The sequence below is a fragment of the Bemisia tabaci genome, chromosome 5 (assembly GCF_918797505.1).
Source record: "Bemisia tabaci chromosome 5, PGI_BMITA_v3".
Classification (NCBI taxonomy): Eukaryota; Metazoa; Arthropoda; class Insecta; order Hemiptera; family Aleyrodidae; genus Bemisia; species Bemisia tabaci.
In genome coordinates, this window is record NC_092797.1 from 6,491,507 (window position 1) to 6,507,808 (window position 16,302).

Below are 16,302 nucleotides of genomic sequence, written 5' to 3' on the forward strand. Positions count from 1 at the left end.
TGAAACAATATGCCGTTGATGCTAGTGGGGATGTTTTTCAAGGATGTTCTTAATACATAAATGCTGGTGGAGTGGCGTGCTTTTCGATATATCGATTGATACACCAGTTAAACCTATGATAAATGTGGGTGTCCCTGATAATCGATTCTTTACCATAGCTTCAAATGGCGAGATATCGATAATCGATCATTCACGCCACGCCACTGATAAATGCCCCCAGAATAGTTTAAATTATTTTTCTTATGCATTCAAGAACAAGAATATCGTCAAGAAAATTCTTGAGTGAATTGTGATTTCCCTTAAAGATTTTTTTTTCCATCATCATCATTTATAACGTGTCATCATCGGATGGCACATAAGGAACTCCTTTACTGAAGGTGCAAGTGAGTGAAGTGAGGTCAAAATCGCAGGATTTCGGTATCTTTTCAGGAAAGGGTAAGTATGTACCTTTATGACTTCTGAAAATGTATGGAATGACACTTTATTACGATAGACTAGTTTAACAGCCAAGGAATTCTATACTGGTGTGAATATGTTTGTCTTATAAGCCAATTTTGCCAAATTTCCCCAAAGTATTCAGTCTGGAAGCTCCATGAGGAAGTTGGTGAGGCTTGGAACACTTCTTACTCGTCAATCCTAACTAGAAAAAATAATGATTTTGGTATTATATTTTATTCAGAGCCACATAAGTAAACTATGTAACTGGTTTGTTTTTTCACGATTTTTGGATTACTATAGAATCAAGTTGCACCAATAGACCAGAATAATTTACTACGACTTCGGCTTTAGAATTTGTAGGGAATTCTTAATTTAAAAAACTCGGCTCTGTCTAAGTATTGTCCCTTACTATAAGAAGAATTTGAATTTCCCGCTTTGAAATGACAACAATGCGTTCAACCTTCTTCATAGTGCCCTAGCGCACCAGCCCATTTTTTTTCATTCTTAGAAAGCCCTCTCATTACATTCATGGCCATATGATGAAAATTAATGACAAAACATTACATTGAATTTTCACAGCTATATTTAATGACCAAATGAATTTCAATGGAGTATTTTTACATTTTGACAAATCGCCATCACAATGGTCTGGTGCTATTTGACTCTAGAATATCTCGACAACCTGGTTTTCTGTTTCCAAAGCCACATGTAAACAAACAATGAATTTGAATGTTCGTTTCAGTTTTAGTTTGGCTTTATTTTTCAGCAATTCAGTCTGCAGAAAATTTCCGATAAATAAGAACAACATATGCAGGTAATTAAAAATCGTACCAAATATTAATCATGCTACATATTTTTTTTATCCCATGTTGTATAATACCACCTCAGTAGTGACTCGAGTGAGGAGGGTGTTATCCTTATCACTCCTCACTGTTTTCGAACAGAACCGAGTCTGCTTACATGGACAATCATATCCATGCTATCAACCACATCCATGTGCCTTGCGCTGAATAAATCAATGCTTAAATAATCCTTCCTTCAAGATCATCAACTTTGCCTATCATAAAGAAAACTGCGTGAAAGCGAGTTCAGTTGACATCAGGAAAAATCAACAGACGCAGACTCATTTAAGCATCTATCTTTCAGATAAAAATTCACTTACTTGCAACCGTGAGTAATATGCTACGGTTTGAGTAAGATACTCAGTATCGACGGTGAAACTATTAGACCACATGTCTTGTTTGCAGAGTTTAAAAATCTCCGCTCCCATTTTATTTTCTTGGAGGAGCAAAAATCAATATCATCTCATGAAATTTCCACAGAGTTTTCTTTGTACCAAGTAGAAAAAACACGGAATTTTTCAAGAATTAGTGCTTAGAAGTTTTCTTCTTAAAGAATTAAGTATGACAGGAAGTCTGCAATGTTGCAAACAAAGATACGTTGTCTAGTAGTTTCACCGTTGATATGTGTGAAGTTAAGTGTCTAACGTAGCAAGGTGAGGCGCCAGTGTCTAGAAACTTTCGCGGTAAATGGCTGTATCATGTTTGTGTCATACATGAACGAGTGAGAGAGGTTGAACCTAGGAGCAGTACCTATTCTAAGTAGTTCTATGGATTAATCCTCTATTTGAAGATATGAACGTACCTACATTTTTCAAAAACAAAAGGCCATTGTTCCAAATCTTATAAACTAAACTAATTTCCAAAATTTGCAAGAAGAAGAAGTAGGTAAGGTCCATCCATTGGTATTCCTGCGTGTAAGTCAAGATATTTGTCAATTCAGATTTGTCTTCACACTTTTATTGGTTGCTGCTTCTCATAAGCTATGTGAAATCCAGCAAGCGTTATTTTCATTTACCTCATTCTTTTAACTAGAACTGAGTCGTACTTACTATCCTTTTGCTAGTGACTGTATTGCTGTTGTCGAGTAGCAATTTTCATAAATGGACCGCGGGGGCCGCCGTTGGTTTTCTGCCCACGGCAGTCAAACGTAAACAATTACCAACTTATTCAACATAAGTTCTCCATTTTTAACAATCCAATTTTTTAGGAGGTGTAAGCTGGCGTTTTGAAGGAATACTATATTAGGGCTGCTCCTATCTGTTTTTTGAGTGCCCTCGGAAGCATTCATTTAGCTGGAGTGTATTTTATACTTGGAAAATATTTTTTTCTCTCGATAATGTGACTGACTTTTTTACTCACTTACTAACATTTTGTGCGTTATTTTTTAGCTGCAATAGAGATGCCTTGAGGTCATGAATACAGGGACAGATGAAGACCCCTTGCCAGATGTGTCGAAATTTGAAGAGAACCAGGAAGAAGAAAGCGTCAGTTTTCAAATCAGACCATGTCTCGCAAATAAGTAAGCTTAAATTTTGTAACTTTCCGCAAATTTATCTGCTATGATTTAGCTAGGTGCAGACTAAAACCGCAAAATCTTTCAAGGTTAAAGAAATGCTCCTCAGATAGCATAATGTTGTCTGTTAATCGGTGAATACCATGTACTTCCCGAGAGATTTTGAATTGAGCTTGTCTATACATAATAGGAGAAAAACTGTCATGTAAAAAAAATTGCTTTGTTTCCATATCTGCATAGCTCTCTCCGAATTTTTATGAAAACGGACTGCTTGAGAAAAAGATAGTAAATATTCCGTCCCTTTCCAGAACTCGCCTGTTGAATTTAGTGAAAATTTTAGATCAGTTGAGGCCTGTGGGCTAAGCAACTTCACCATCAATTAAGATACTTTGATGCGTCTAAATTAGCTATTCAGTGAGTTTGGTCGATCTCTTGTCTCTATGATAATATACAACTTAATGTTTTGAACATTTATTTGTTTTACTTTTTTTTCAGATTCAAATGTGAAAAAGTGAAGGAAGTGATACGTGAAGTCCTCAATGAAAAGCTCAAAGGAAAAACCTATGATGTAGCAGCTGCTGGACAGTGGAGCGAGGAGATTGCAGTTATGATTAAGGATAGAGTCAAAGGTTTGTTTCCGTTTTTGGGTGGGAGGGAAGGAAAGGAAGGAGCATTGCCAACATTATGCAGGAAATATTTGGATCGCGTTTAGCAGAAGGGAACCAAGTCATAGAATAATAGCTACCAGAAAAGTAACCGGCAGATCCTCCCGTAAGATCGCGTATAGTCACTTTTTCAAAGCGGACTTTGCTCTTTTTCCCCGCGTAATTTGAAACAGCAGAGAGACGTAGGGTGAGAGCAACAGACTTTGCTCTTTTTCCCCGCAAAATTTGAAACGGTAGGCTGAGCAGGGGTCGTGGGGATTTCAAGAATTGGAGCAAAGATGGCCGACTGCTGCCCTTCTGGTAGCTATTATTATATGACCAAGCCACATCAGCCATTGCCAAATTGGACTGAGCAATTTAATTTTTTACAAAAGAACGTTTGTGCAGATTTTTTCAAGGTTTTTCAGGAATTTGCTCTGCACTATGCCAATAATTCACTGAACAAACAAACAAACAAACAACCAAAAAATCTGCATAACCGTTTTCATGTAAAAAATTAAATTACCCAATAAAATTTGACAAGGCTGATGTGGCTTGGTTTCTTTCGCCTTACGGCGGTCCAATTATCCCCAATTTTACACTTATAGAGGTTATTTGGAAGGGATCTTTTCTAACAATGAAAACTTAGTTTAAAAAACTCAAAGCTTCCCGTCACCTGTGAGGGAAGCTCTACCGCTACAGGTGAGGGGAAGCTCTTGAGTTTTTTAAAACAAGTTTTTAATGTCTTATCATAAATTTCTGTTGTTTCACAATTTTAGCCCTTTTTCCTTTGGATCGTTTCTACTTTTCTGTCCTACTCTTTATAGTAACTTACTGTGTCAAAAATAGCTTAATTGTTGCAGCATCAATCATAATATCCTGAAAATTTAGTGTGGTATAAATTTCTATTGTACAGTGAAGAGTTGCCAAGAATGGAGAATTTGTAGGTGTCTTGAATTTTGTGAATTTCATGTTTAAGAAGAAATTACCGAGTGAACACACATACATGAGGATACCTTTAGTACATAATTTGAACAATTATCAGAAAAGTTTTGAAAAAATGATCTAATCTACTAAAATACATGTTTTTAAATGGGAATCCCACCAGATGACGTCACTAGGCGATGCATTTTCTCACTTTTAAATTTATTTGTATACTATTTTTTCCCCTAGCAAAGAACAATTATGCGAAACCAGCTCTTTAAGCACTCGTTGTTGAAGCAATAAAAAATTTGCGTGCAGAATCTCCATTATTAATATTTTTGATAAGTTTTTTTATTAATACATTCAGTTGCTGAAATATCTTAAATCGTCATAACATACCATATTTGCCTTTAGCAAAGGGAAACTGAACCTTGGCTTTGATATTGAAGGTGAAACAGCAAATGTGAATCTTGTTTGTGTTGTTTCAAAATCTCAGCTCCTTTTCAAAACCACTATTAAAAAACTCAGAGACATAAAATATCTTCTAGAAATATAAAGCCAGGTGCTTCTCTCAATGTTATAGCTGTTCCAAGTAAGCTTAGTGTTCATATCTCTTGACCTATCTGTATAAGGGGAGTTTTAATATTATCGTTATCTGAAGCCTCATGCGCTCAAATAAGTAGATGAAGCGTAATGCATTTGGATCACATCATCTATTATTTTTGGAAAAAGGCATCATTCATTCTTAGTGTTAAGTCTGTCCACCTAAGTATATTTTTTCTCTCAGAGACCCTAAGTAATTATTGTAAGCAATCTCGTTATCATCAATTCGTTAATCTCCCTTTCTTGTAATTGCAGAACTGAATTATACCCGCTACAAGCTCATGGTGCAGGTTGTGCTGGGTGAGCAGCGTGGAGCAGGTGTCGTCACGGCCACAAGATGTCTTTGGGACGCCGATAGCGACTCATACTCGTCTGAAATTTTCACAAATGTAAGTATGCTGAAATTATTCTTGAAGTGAGGCAAAAGATGAGAATTGAGTAATATTTAGGTATCATATTCATGAAATATAAGGAGCTAAAATATTTTGTGATTACCGAATCTGACTCAAAAACAAATGTAAGTTAACATCATCTAGGCCAGTCCTTATGTAACTCTAGATTTACCGCTTGCTGTCAAGCCCTCACTCCTTTGAAACACTTTATACTGTTGTATTAGATGCAATTCACATTAATTTTTATGAGAGGCAGAACCTTCTACTTCAATTCAGCAGAGTACAACGATGTCAACACATAGCGTTCAAATGTAACAGATTTTGAATGAGGTAATGTCAAAGTAATGCAGGCCCTAAAAGTTTAATAGTGACACGCTGAAGCTATAACTTTTCTTTTTCCAAAGCAATGATTTATCTAAACTTTGGGTGTGATTATCCAATGATTTATCCAAATAACAATGTTGTAATTCACCTAGTACGCCCAGCCTTCTGCAATGCTGGGAAAGACCCCTTTCCAATCTATCTACATCTGTTACTCAGGGATGGCTCCTTGTGTTCATTTATTTTGAGCATTCTTTAACTATGACAATTCGAACATGGTGAATGATGCATGTTCCTAGAGTGGTCATTGCTGTTGGTGTTTGGGTGTGTATTCTTCTTTTTCGAAAGGTGGCTTAAATTAATGGAAAACCGAGAAAAAATGGCAAATGAGAGGGGGAAAAAAACAAACAAACAACAACAATAAGAAATGGCCCGAACTGTATGTAACAAGGTGGAGAAATGGTGCTGGGTTGACACCTTTTTGCGGGGAAATCAAAGCCAAGAAGTTCCAAAAATCATAATTATAGTAAAAAAAAAAAAAAAAATTCTCTTGGCGTGACTTTAACTTAATATTCCAATGCAAACTGCCTGAGCTGAACATTCTCCCCCCCTCAGTTTTGCACTGGTACTCATTAGAGTTAATTTTTTTTCCCCTCTCTCTAATTATAATTTTTGGAACTTCTTGGCTTTAATTTCCCTGCAAAATGGTGTGGACCCAGCATCATTTCTCCACCTTGTTAGAAAAAATGACAGTTACATCCTTTTACGATGCATTATCATACTATAAATGTACTCAAATACATAAAACACGGTTACCTTTATGTGGTATAACTCCAGTGCCATTGCCCAAAGGTGTAACTCCTGCAGTTTTAATTGTTCCCGGTCGATGAACTTGCATGACGATAACAGCACCTAACAATTTGTCCACTCCGCAATAATTTTGCCCTACATTGCCAATGATTGGCCTTCAATAAAGATTAGTATTCTATTAATGATGACATTCATGGCACTGCCATACGCATGGTACTGCTGAAGCTCATAATCTCTCTTTTTCCGTTTCTTTTTTCCTGTCTTTTCCTTCATTTTCTCCTCATCCCCAATTTGTCGATAGCAGCAGCTCTTTTACAATTTCATTAGTTTCTCAAAAGAAGAAGGGCAAGATTCTGCCCTCTTTGAAAGTAAAGTGGAGTAGGCTCTATTAATTCTGAATCTGGTACCCATCAAAATTCATTATGTAAAAGATTGAACTCAAAGAATGTTGAGAATTTTATGAAAGTAAAAACACCTACCTATCTTTGTCATGATTTTCATGCATGCTTTAAGTATTTTCGAGTGTATGTTTTTGGCTAATACAACAACTCTGGGTCATTGCACACTTGCTGTATGACTACCTGCAACACGTCTTGAATTTTAATTTTTTTTTCCTTGTTTCTTGTATTGAAGGCTGTCTCTTTGTTCCAGGACACCATATTTTGCATGGCTGTGGTTTACGGAGTATTTTTCTATTGATACAAGAGGTTCCTCTCAAATATGTCCTTGAAACATCATGAAATTTGAAGCCCTTCAATCAACAGAATCACCTGCTACTTTAAATCAAGAATGTAACTATTATTGATGCTCTTTTTATATTTTCCCCCATTTAGTTATTATTAATCATTGTTTATCAAAGATAAAAAGCTCTTGATTTTCCTTTCAATTTACATCATATGTGAACATGAAAATGATTTATTCACATCATAATCGCTAAAACTTTTATTTGGTTGTACAAAATCAGCTGAATATTAGTGAAAGAATAACTTTATCAGAGTCAAACATTCAATGGTACAAAACATCTTAGAATAAAAGACAGTCTTTTAAGAAGACTACCGTCCATTTGTTCTATCCGGGTTTTTTTTCGTAAAATACATACCTGATGTAAACCACCAAAGAGCAGGATCAATATTTTAAATTGGAACATGACACTTTACCAAAGAGATATAAAAAAAATAAATTATTTATGATTATGAAAGCTGCAGCTTTTTGAAAAGGGATGAACCCTAACCTGATATTCATTAGTCATATCTTTACTCCTAATGTGATCCTTGCTTTCGCGTTGTGACGCTGTAGACCTCTTGTTTGATCAAAGGCTAAAGGAGTTCAATAATATGTCATTTAAGGCTCCCATTTGTTGTCAACTTGTACTACACCTTCTTTGACTTTGTTACTGTATCATTAAAAATGTTTTCAAATGAACTAACCTTACTTTGCATTCTTTTGATGTTTTAAGTTTTACTCTCGAAAAATTGTAATGCTCCTATTGCCGAAGCAATAGAAGTTGTGATGATGAACTAAAGTATTTTTATAGAAGTCGTACACAAGGCCTCTTAATGTTTTTCCTATCAATCACTAGATCTGTATAAAAATAAAAATATACTGCTGAAAATTAGATATCTTTGACAGTTCATTAGACTTGAAATTGCAGCTTGTTTTTACAAGATTTAATTTTTTGTTTTGATTGAATTTTTTTACAGCTAAGATACAAAATCTCCGAAACATCATAAAATTTATCATTGAGAATGGACCACTAGACAAGGTAAAAAATTGAGCACTTATTCTGCCGTTCTAAGGAAAAAAGCTGTATGCACCATCAAGCGTTGCCTAATTTCCTTTGACAAATTCCGAATTTCCAGAAAATTTGTAAATATTTCGATTTTTTAGACGATTTTGTTTGTAATTTTTAGGGGCTGTGCGAATAGTGAATTTTCCGAATGAAGCGAATAGCGAATAATTTCGGCAACTATTCGCGAATAGCAAAGCGAATAACGAATAATTTAAGTCAATTATTCACAGCTACGAATAGTAAAACGAATAATTGGAAATGACTTTTTTAAGTGTAAAAATTTGCGAATATTACAAAAGTCGACAAAAAAAATGTGACTAATTTTTAAGAATTTTTCATTTGCTCATACGCCTGCACAGAAAACAATGAAATGCTATGATAGTAGCCTAGGCTGTTAAGAATTTGTTCGAAGATCCCTGGATGCTGGCTTGACTGTCCTTGCAGTTACGTATGCATTTCCAGAATTTGGAGGTAACTGCGCGGGCAGCAAGCTAGTATCGAAGGATCACTAGACACATTTTAGTATTTTATTTTTTTCGCTGTAAATAAAAATGTGTTTATGAACTTTTTTTTTCAATTTCAGAAATTTCTGTGTCTTTCAATCCTTGATTTGGGCTCTTTGCTAATTCCCCCAATCGCAATCGCGCTCGCTGTTCGTAAACTCGGCAAAGTCGGTAAAGATCGAAGGAGATCCGCCGTTCGCGATGTCTCGGGTGGAAGCGGAAGCCTTGCGCAGGTCCTCGCAACTTTTCACGATTGCCACTCGAAAATTCGTTATTTTTGATGGCGCGAATATTTGAAAATTCATTCCTCGTGACGGCGCGAATATTTGAAAATGTCAGTTCAAAAATTCACTATTCGCGACAGCGCGATTATTCGCAATTTGCGAATAGTGCGCGAGGCAGACGAAGCGAATATTCGCGGCGCGAATAGTCGGAATTGCGAATATTCGTACAGCCCTAGTAATTTTATTTATGAAGTCAGAAAATTTCATGGAAAAATATTCATAACTTTCTTCGAAAATAAATCTTTTCTTAGAGGCAATTTTGACAAAATTTGAATTCTCATACAGCGTTTGTACTTAACACGGTAGTACAGTTTATGTCTCCTAATCCAAATTTCATGCCGAACTTGTTGAACAAACCTGTTTTTGTACTCATTTAAGTAATAACCCTTTAAATTGAACTGGGGATAAGATTTCTGCATAACAACATCTGGAATGTTAAAAATCTGCAGGACAGCTCTGGAGTGTTGATATAAATACATTGGTTGTTAACGTACAATCCTTAAAAACAGGAGCATTCCTATCAACATCTTTGAGTTTTTGCGCAAATGTCAAACTTTCTGGGTGTTGATGTGGCAACTTTTTTTTTTCCGTGTAGTTATTAATCAGTTAATTTTGGTATCCAGTTGAATTCCTGTAAATATTTATATTTTTTCCCCAATAAAAATCAATTTGGCCAGATTTTTATTGAAAACAATTTTTATTAAAATTTAAGAATCTTAACGTAAACATGTAACTACTGAAACACACAGAACTCTTAGTAAAAAAGTTATTTGAGATCCAAGTAGGCCTCCTCGGGAAGTTAATTGAGCATGCATGACTCATATGTTGGTATCATATATTTGATATTTATGTAAGCATCCTCGCCTCCGTATCGTTCCAATATTTCCAAAGTTTCTTGAACCAGATCACTAATATTTTCTCTTTTGCTTTGGCTGAAATCTATCTCATCACCTATGTTATCTGCAACAATAATGAGAAAATCCATTCAAGAATGGATTACTAGACAAGGTGTGAATTTAATTAATCTGACACATGTCTCTTAATCAGAATTCCATGTAGAACACGATTTGCGCAACAAATATTACTGAAACTAACTCCTAATGAAGATATTAACGTTTGTATTTCACATTGGATTCGAGGAATTTGAACTGCCCGCTCACAAAAAACGCAAAGGTCTATGTGAGTCAAGTTGCGCACTACAACGGTTTCAGCAAGCTTTTCAATCGAGCAATGTTCATTTCCCACCATGTGTTGCTGAAACTTTATGCAATTTGCTATAGCTGAGCCAAAGCTTCAATATTGAGGTTGCTAGATTTTTATATCGCAGAGACTGTCATGATAACGTTTAGAGCACAGTGTGAATCATGGAGAGCATTGAGTTTTCATGAGCGGGTGGTTTGAATTGACGCATCAAAAATCATTAGATATCTTTGTAAGGAGTTGATGTCAGTAATTTTTGTTCTGCGCATCGTGTTCTACGTGAATATTTGGTTGAGGAACATGTATCAGAATGCTGAGATCGTACCTTGTCTAGTGATCCATTGAAATCATAATAAATTTTACTCAATTTGTATAAATCTGAAAAGAAGCTAAAAGAATTTTGAAGCTAAACCTTTGTTTTTCTCAAAATTGGATTTTTCATGAAGACTTTAAGTGACAAAGTGGGTCAATCAAAAACTTGTTTTTTTTACCTATTTAGTGAAGAATTGCTTCCTTATATATTTGCTTCAATACACTGAGGACTCTTCCCCTTAAATAGTCACATACATATTGATGGCTGAAGTGTGAAAATTGACCCCTCAGATTGTGACATTGTCAGTCTCCGCTCATATTTTATTTCTCTAAAGAAAGACTAATCCTTAGTTCCTCTTGAAATTTTCTGAAGATATTCTTTTCTCATTATAAAAAAATCACACAAAATTATAAGGAAACATTTTAATCAGTTTTCCTTGCAGAAAATATAACATATTCGGAGGTTTTTAAACGCTGCAATTGAGGTACCCAATATTTTTGATTCAGTCATCAATATGCAAGTATATATGTGTTGAAGAATTAGTCTTGTTGATTTGGGAAAAGTTTTGGTTTCCATACTTACTGTAGGAAGGGCTTTGATATCTATTGAGAGGTGGAAGAATTTGTCTGTAGTAAGGAACAAGAGCTTCGCCGACCATATCAGCAGATGTTACCAAATGCTGGAGGACTTTCAAAGTACAGCATATGACCTCAGGGTGTCCTGTGTTGAGGGCATCTGCATTAAAAAGCAGAAGAATGTCATTGATAAAGGTCAATGAAAATTAATATTGGCTCTTATACCTAAAATTAAGAGGCTTTAAGCATATATTATCAAATGCCCAAGTAGAACATTCTCACTTAAATTGAAATTCTGAGTCCTCAAATAGTTGCAGACAAAATAATTATTTGTACTCATAAAGAGGAATTGTTTTTAAAAATTTGCATCATTCTTTGGTTGCTTTAATAATTTCTACTTATATAATATTTACGATTTTGGCGGTTAATATTATACATATGAGGGGCATTTTAAAAAGGAAACTACAATTATTGCCCATAATAAGATGAATTATTGTATTTGAAAATATTGAAATGCGAAAGCTTTTTGTACAAACATATAAAACTTTTTACACTTTCAAGATATGACTGTCTCCTGCAGCATTTGCCCCCTAGCATAATGCCTGTTTTGAATATTTGCCTTGGACATTTGCATGTCAAAATTTATTGTCTAAAAATATGATTAAGTAAGATATATGTAGGTGTGGGAAAATTTGGATGCTCTAAATCGATTCATTTTATGCCTCTTGGTTGCCAGGGGGGGCAGCCCAAGGGGAAGGGCCTCATGGTTGCCAGGGGGGTACTCAGGGTTAGGGCCACTTGGTTGCCAGGTGGGGCAGCCCCGGGGCAGCGCCTCTTGGTTGCCAGGGGGGTCGGCTCCGTAAGGCTTCAAACGGTGAGAATCCTGGCATTTCAGCACAGAGACAACGTACGACGACTCCTTACGGAACGTCGGCGATTGACATAAATTCCACAGTCAGAAGGAAAGAAAGGGGGGCCGGTGCCGGCCTGTGGAATGTCACTGATGGACATAAATTCCATAGTCGGGTCCGTAAGAATTTAAGCGGTAAGAATGCTGGCAATTTTGTGCAGAAATAGCGTAAGACGACTCCTTACGGAACGTCGGCGATAGACATGAATTCCACAGTCAGAGGGAAGGAATGCGGGGAGCCGGTGCCGGCCTGTGGAATGTCACTGATAGACATAAATTCCACCCTCGGGTCCGTAAGGCCTCAAGCGGTGAGAATCCTGGCATTTTAGCGCAGAAACAGCGTACGACGACTCCTTACGGAACGTCGGCGATAGACATATATTCCACAGTCAGAGGGAAGGAATGCGGGGAGCCGGTGCCGGCCTGTGGAATGTCACTGATACACATTAATTCCACTCTCGGGTACGTAAGAATTCAAGCGGTGAGATTCCTGGCATTCTAGCGCAGAAACAGCGTACGTCGACTCCTTACGGAACGTCGGCGATAGACATAAATTGCATAGTCAGAGGGAAGGAATGCGGGGAGCCGGTGCCGACCTGTGTAATGTCACTGATCGACATAAATTCCACCCTCGGGTCCGTAATGCTTCAAGCGGTGAGAATCCTGGCATTTTAGCGCAGAAACAACGTACGACGACTCCTTACGGAACGTCGGCGATAGACATAAATTCCACAGTCAGAGGGAAGGAATGCGGGGAGCCGGTGCCGGCCTGTGGAATGTCACAGATAGACATAAATGCCACCCTCGGGTCCGGAAGGCTTCAAGCAGTAAAAATCCTGGCATTTTAGCGCAGAAACAACGTACGACGACTCCGTACGGAACGTTAGCGATATACATAAATTCCACAGTCAGAGGGAAGGAATGCGGGGAGCCGGTGCCAGCCTGTGGAATGTCACTGATAGACATAAATTCCACCCTCGGGTCCGTAAGGCTTCAAGCGGTGAGAATCCTGGCATTTATTCACAGACACAGCTTACGACGACTCCTTACGGAACGTCGGCGATAGACATAAATTCCACAGTCAGAGGGAAGGAATGCGGGGAGCCGGTGCCGGCCTGTGGAATGTCATTGATCGACATAAATTCCAACCTCGGGTCCGTAAGGCTTCAAGCGGTGAAAATCCTGGCATTTTAGCGCAGAAACAGCGTACGACGACTCCTTACGGAACGGCGGCGATAGACATAAATTCCACGGTCAGAGGGAAGGAATGCGGGGAGCCGGTGCCGGCCTGTGGAATGTCACTGATAGACATAAATTCAACCCTCGGGTCCGTAAGGCTTCAAGCGGTGAGAATCTTGGCATTTAAGCGCAGAAAACACGTACGACGACTCCTTATGGAACGTCGGCGATAGACATAAATTCCACAGTCAGAGGGAAGGAATGCGGGGAGCCGGTGCCGGCCTGTGGAATGTCACTGATAGACATAAATTCCACCCTCGGGTCCGTAATGCTTCAAGCGGTGAGAATCCTGGCATTTTAGCGCAGAAACAACGTACGACGACTCCTTACGGAACGTCGGCGATAGACATATATTCCACAGTCAGAGGGAAGGAATGCGGGGAGCCGGTGCCGGCCTGTGGAATGTCACTGATACACATTAATTCCACTCTCGGGTACGTAAGAAGTCAAGCGGTGAGATTCCTGGCATTCTAGCGCAGAAACAGCGTACGTCGACTCCTTACGGAACGTCGGCGATAGACATAAATTGCATAGTCAGAGGGAAGGAATGCGGGGAGCCGGTGCCGACCTGTGTAATGTCACTGATCGACATAAATTCCAACCTCGGGTCCGTAATGCTTCAAGCGGTGAGAATCCTGGCATTTTAGCGCAGAAACAACGTACGACGACTCCTTACGGAACGTCGGCGATAGACATAAATTCCACAGTCAGAGGAAAGGAATGCGGGGAGCCGGTGCCGGCCTGTGGAATGTCACAGATAGACATAAATGCCACCCTCGGGTCCGGAAGGCTTCAAGCAGTAAAAATCCTGGCATTTTAGCGCAGAAACAACGTACGACGACTCCTTACGGAACGTCGGCGATAGACATAAATTCCACAGTCAGAGGGAAGGAATGTGGGGAGCCGGTGCCGGCCTATGGAATGTCACTGATAGACATAAATTGGCTGACAATGACAGTGACATTACAGAGGTCGGCACCGGCTCCCCGCATTCCTTCCCTCTGACTGTGGAATTTATGTCTATCGCCGACGTTCCGTAAGGAGTCGACGTACGCTGTTTCTGCGAAAAACGCAAGGATTCTCACCGCTTGAAGCCTTACGGACCCGAGGGTGGAATTTATGTCTATCAGTGACATTCCATATGCAGCCTCCGGCTCCCTGCATTCCTTCCCTCTGACTGTGGAATTTATGTCTATCGCCGACGTTCCGTAAGGCGTCGTCGTACGCTGTTTCTGCGCAAAAAAGGCCACGAGTCTTACCGCTTGAATTCTTAAGGACCCGACGGTGGAATTTATGTCTATCAGTGACATTCCACATGCCGGCACCGGCTCACCGCAATCCTTCCCTCTGACTGTGGAATTTAAGTCTATCGCCAACGTTCCGTAAGGTGTCGTCGTACGCTGTTTCTGCGAAAAACGACAGGATTCTCACCGCTTGAAGCCTTACGGACCCGATGGTGGAATTTATGTCTATCAGTGACATTCCATATGCAGCCTCCGGCTCCCTGCATTCCTTCCCTCTGACTGTGGAATTTATGTCTATCGCCGACGTTCCGTGATGCGTCGTCGTACGCTGTTTCTGCGCAAAAAAGGCCGCTTGAATTCTTACGGACCCGACGGTGGAATTTATGTCCATCAGTGACATTCCACATGCCGGCACCGGCTCACCGCAATCCTTCCCTCTGACTGTGGAATTTAAGTCTATCGCCAACGTTCCGTAAGGAGTCGTGGTACGTGTTTTCTGCGCTTAAATGCCAAGATTCTCACCGCTTGAAGCATTACGGACCCGAGGGTGGAATTTATGTCGATCAGTGACATTACACAGGTCGGCACCGGCTCCCCGCATTCCTTCCCTCTGACTGTGGAATTTATGTCTATCGCCGACGTTCCGTAATGAGTCGTCATACGTTGTTTCTGCGCTAAAATGCCATGATTCTCACCGCTTGAGACCATACGTTCCGAGGGTGGAATTTATGTCTATCAGTGACATTCCACAGGCCGGCACCGGCTCCCCGCATTCCTTCCCTCTGACTTTGGAATTTATGTCCATCGCCAACGTTCCGTAAGGAGTCGTCGTACTTTGTTTCTGCGCTAAAATGCCAGGATTTTCACCGCTTGAAGCCTTACGGACCCGAGGGTGGAATTTATGTTGATCAATGACATTCCACAGGCCGGCACAGGCTCCCCGAATTCCTTCCCTCTGACTGTGGAATTTATGTCTATCGCCGACGTTCCGTAAGGAGTCGTCGTACCCTGTTTCTGTGAATAGATTCTCACCGTTTGAAGCCTTACGGACCCGAGGGTGGAATTTATGTCTATCAGTGACATTCCACAGGCCGGCACCGGCTCCCCGCATTCCTTCCCTCTGACTGTGGAATTTATGTCTATCGCTGACGTTCCGTACAGAGTCGTCGTACGTTGTTTCTGCGCTAAAATGCCAGGATTTTTACTGCTTAAAGCCTTCCGGAATCGAGGGTGGAATTTATGTCTATTGGGGACATTCCACAGGCCGGCAAGGGCTCCCCGCATTCCTTCCCTCTGACTGTGGAATTTATGTCTATCGCCGACGTTCCGTAATGAGTCGTCATACGTTGTTTCTGCGCTAAAATGCCATGATTCTCACCGCATGAGACCATAAGTTCCGAGGTTGGAATTTATGTCTATCATTGACATTCCACAGGCCGGCACCGGCTCCCCGCATTCCTTCCCTCTGACTTTGGAATTTATGTCTATCGCCGTCGTTCCGTAAGGAGTCGTCGTACGCTGTTTCTGCGCTAAAATGCCAGGATTTTCACCGCTTGAAGCCTTACGGACCCGAGGTTGGAATTTATGTCGATCAATGACATTCCACAGGCCGGCACCGGCTCCCCGCATTCCTTCCCTCTGACTGTGGAATTTATGTCTATCGCCGACGTTCCGTAAGGAGTCGACGTACGCATTTTCTGCGAAAAACGACAGGATTCTCACCGCTTGAAGCCTTACGGACCCGATGGTGGAATTTAT

General features: G+C 39.7%; 2 protein-coding genes across 4 annotated transcripts in view; one reads left to right on the forward strand and one right to left on the reverse strand.

Moving 5' to 3' along the window:
* The first annotated feature begins 1,094 nt into the window (after positions 1-1,094).
* Positions 1,095-9,592, forward strand: LOC109034923 (dynein light chain Tctex-type protein 2B). Of its 2 annotated transcripts, XR_011899979.1 has the most exons (6): positions 1,095-1,252; positions 2,669-2,799; positions 3,289-3,422; positions 5,220-5,353; positions 7,139-7,278; positions 8,188-9,592. XR_011899979.1 is itself a non-coding variant. In XM_019048349.2 (5 exons), exons 2-5 carry the CDS (start codon positions 2,693-2,695, stop codon positions 7,184-7,186), a joined length of 423 nt encoding a protein of 140 aa, XP_018903894.1. In that variant the 5' UTR covers positions 1,095-1,252; positions 2,669-2,692; the 3' UTR covers positions 7,187-7,909. The 2 variants fall into 2 exon arrangements, 1 of the variants encoding a protein (XP_018903894.1); XM_019048349.2 differs by lacking the exon at positions 8,188-9,592 and having other exon boundaries at positions 7,139-7,909.
* A 149-nt stretch (positions 9,593-9,741) lies between these two features.
* The window catches only part of LOC109034922 (parkin coregulated gene protein homolog), a 31,337-nt gene continuing 24,776 nt past the window's right edge, over positions 9,742-16,302 (reverse strand). For both annotated transcript variants that reach the window (XM_072301133.1, XM_019048348.2), the window contains 2 exons: positions 11,159-11,311; positions 9,742-10,023 (listed from right to left, as the gene is read on the reverse strand). In XM_072301133.1, the coding sequence (XP_072157234.1) occupies positions 9,863-10,023; positions 11,159-11,311 (314 nt within the window). In that variant the 3' untranslated portion in view covers positions 9,742-9,862. The remainder of the gene's footprint in view (positions 10,024-11,158; positions 11,312-16,302) is intronic.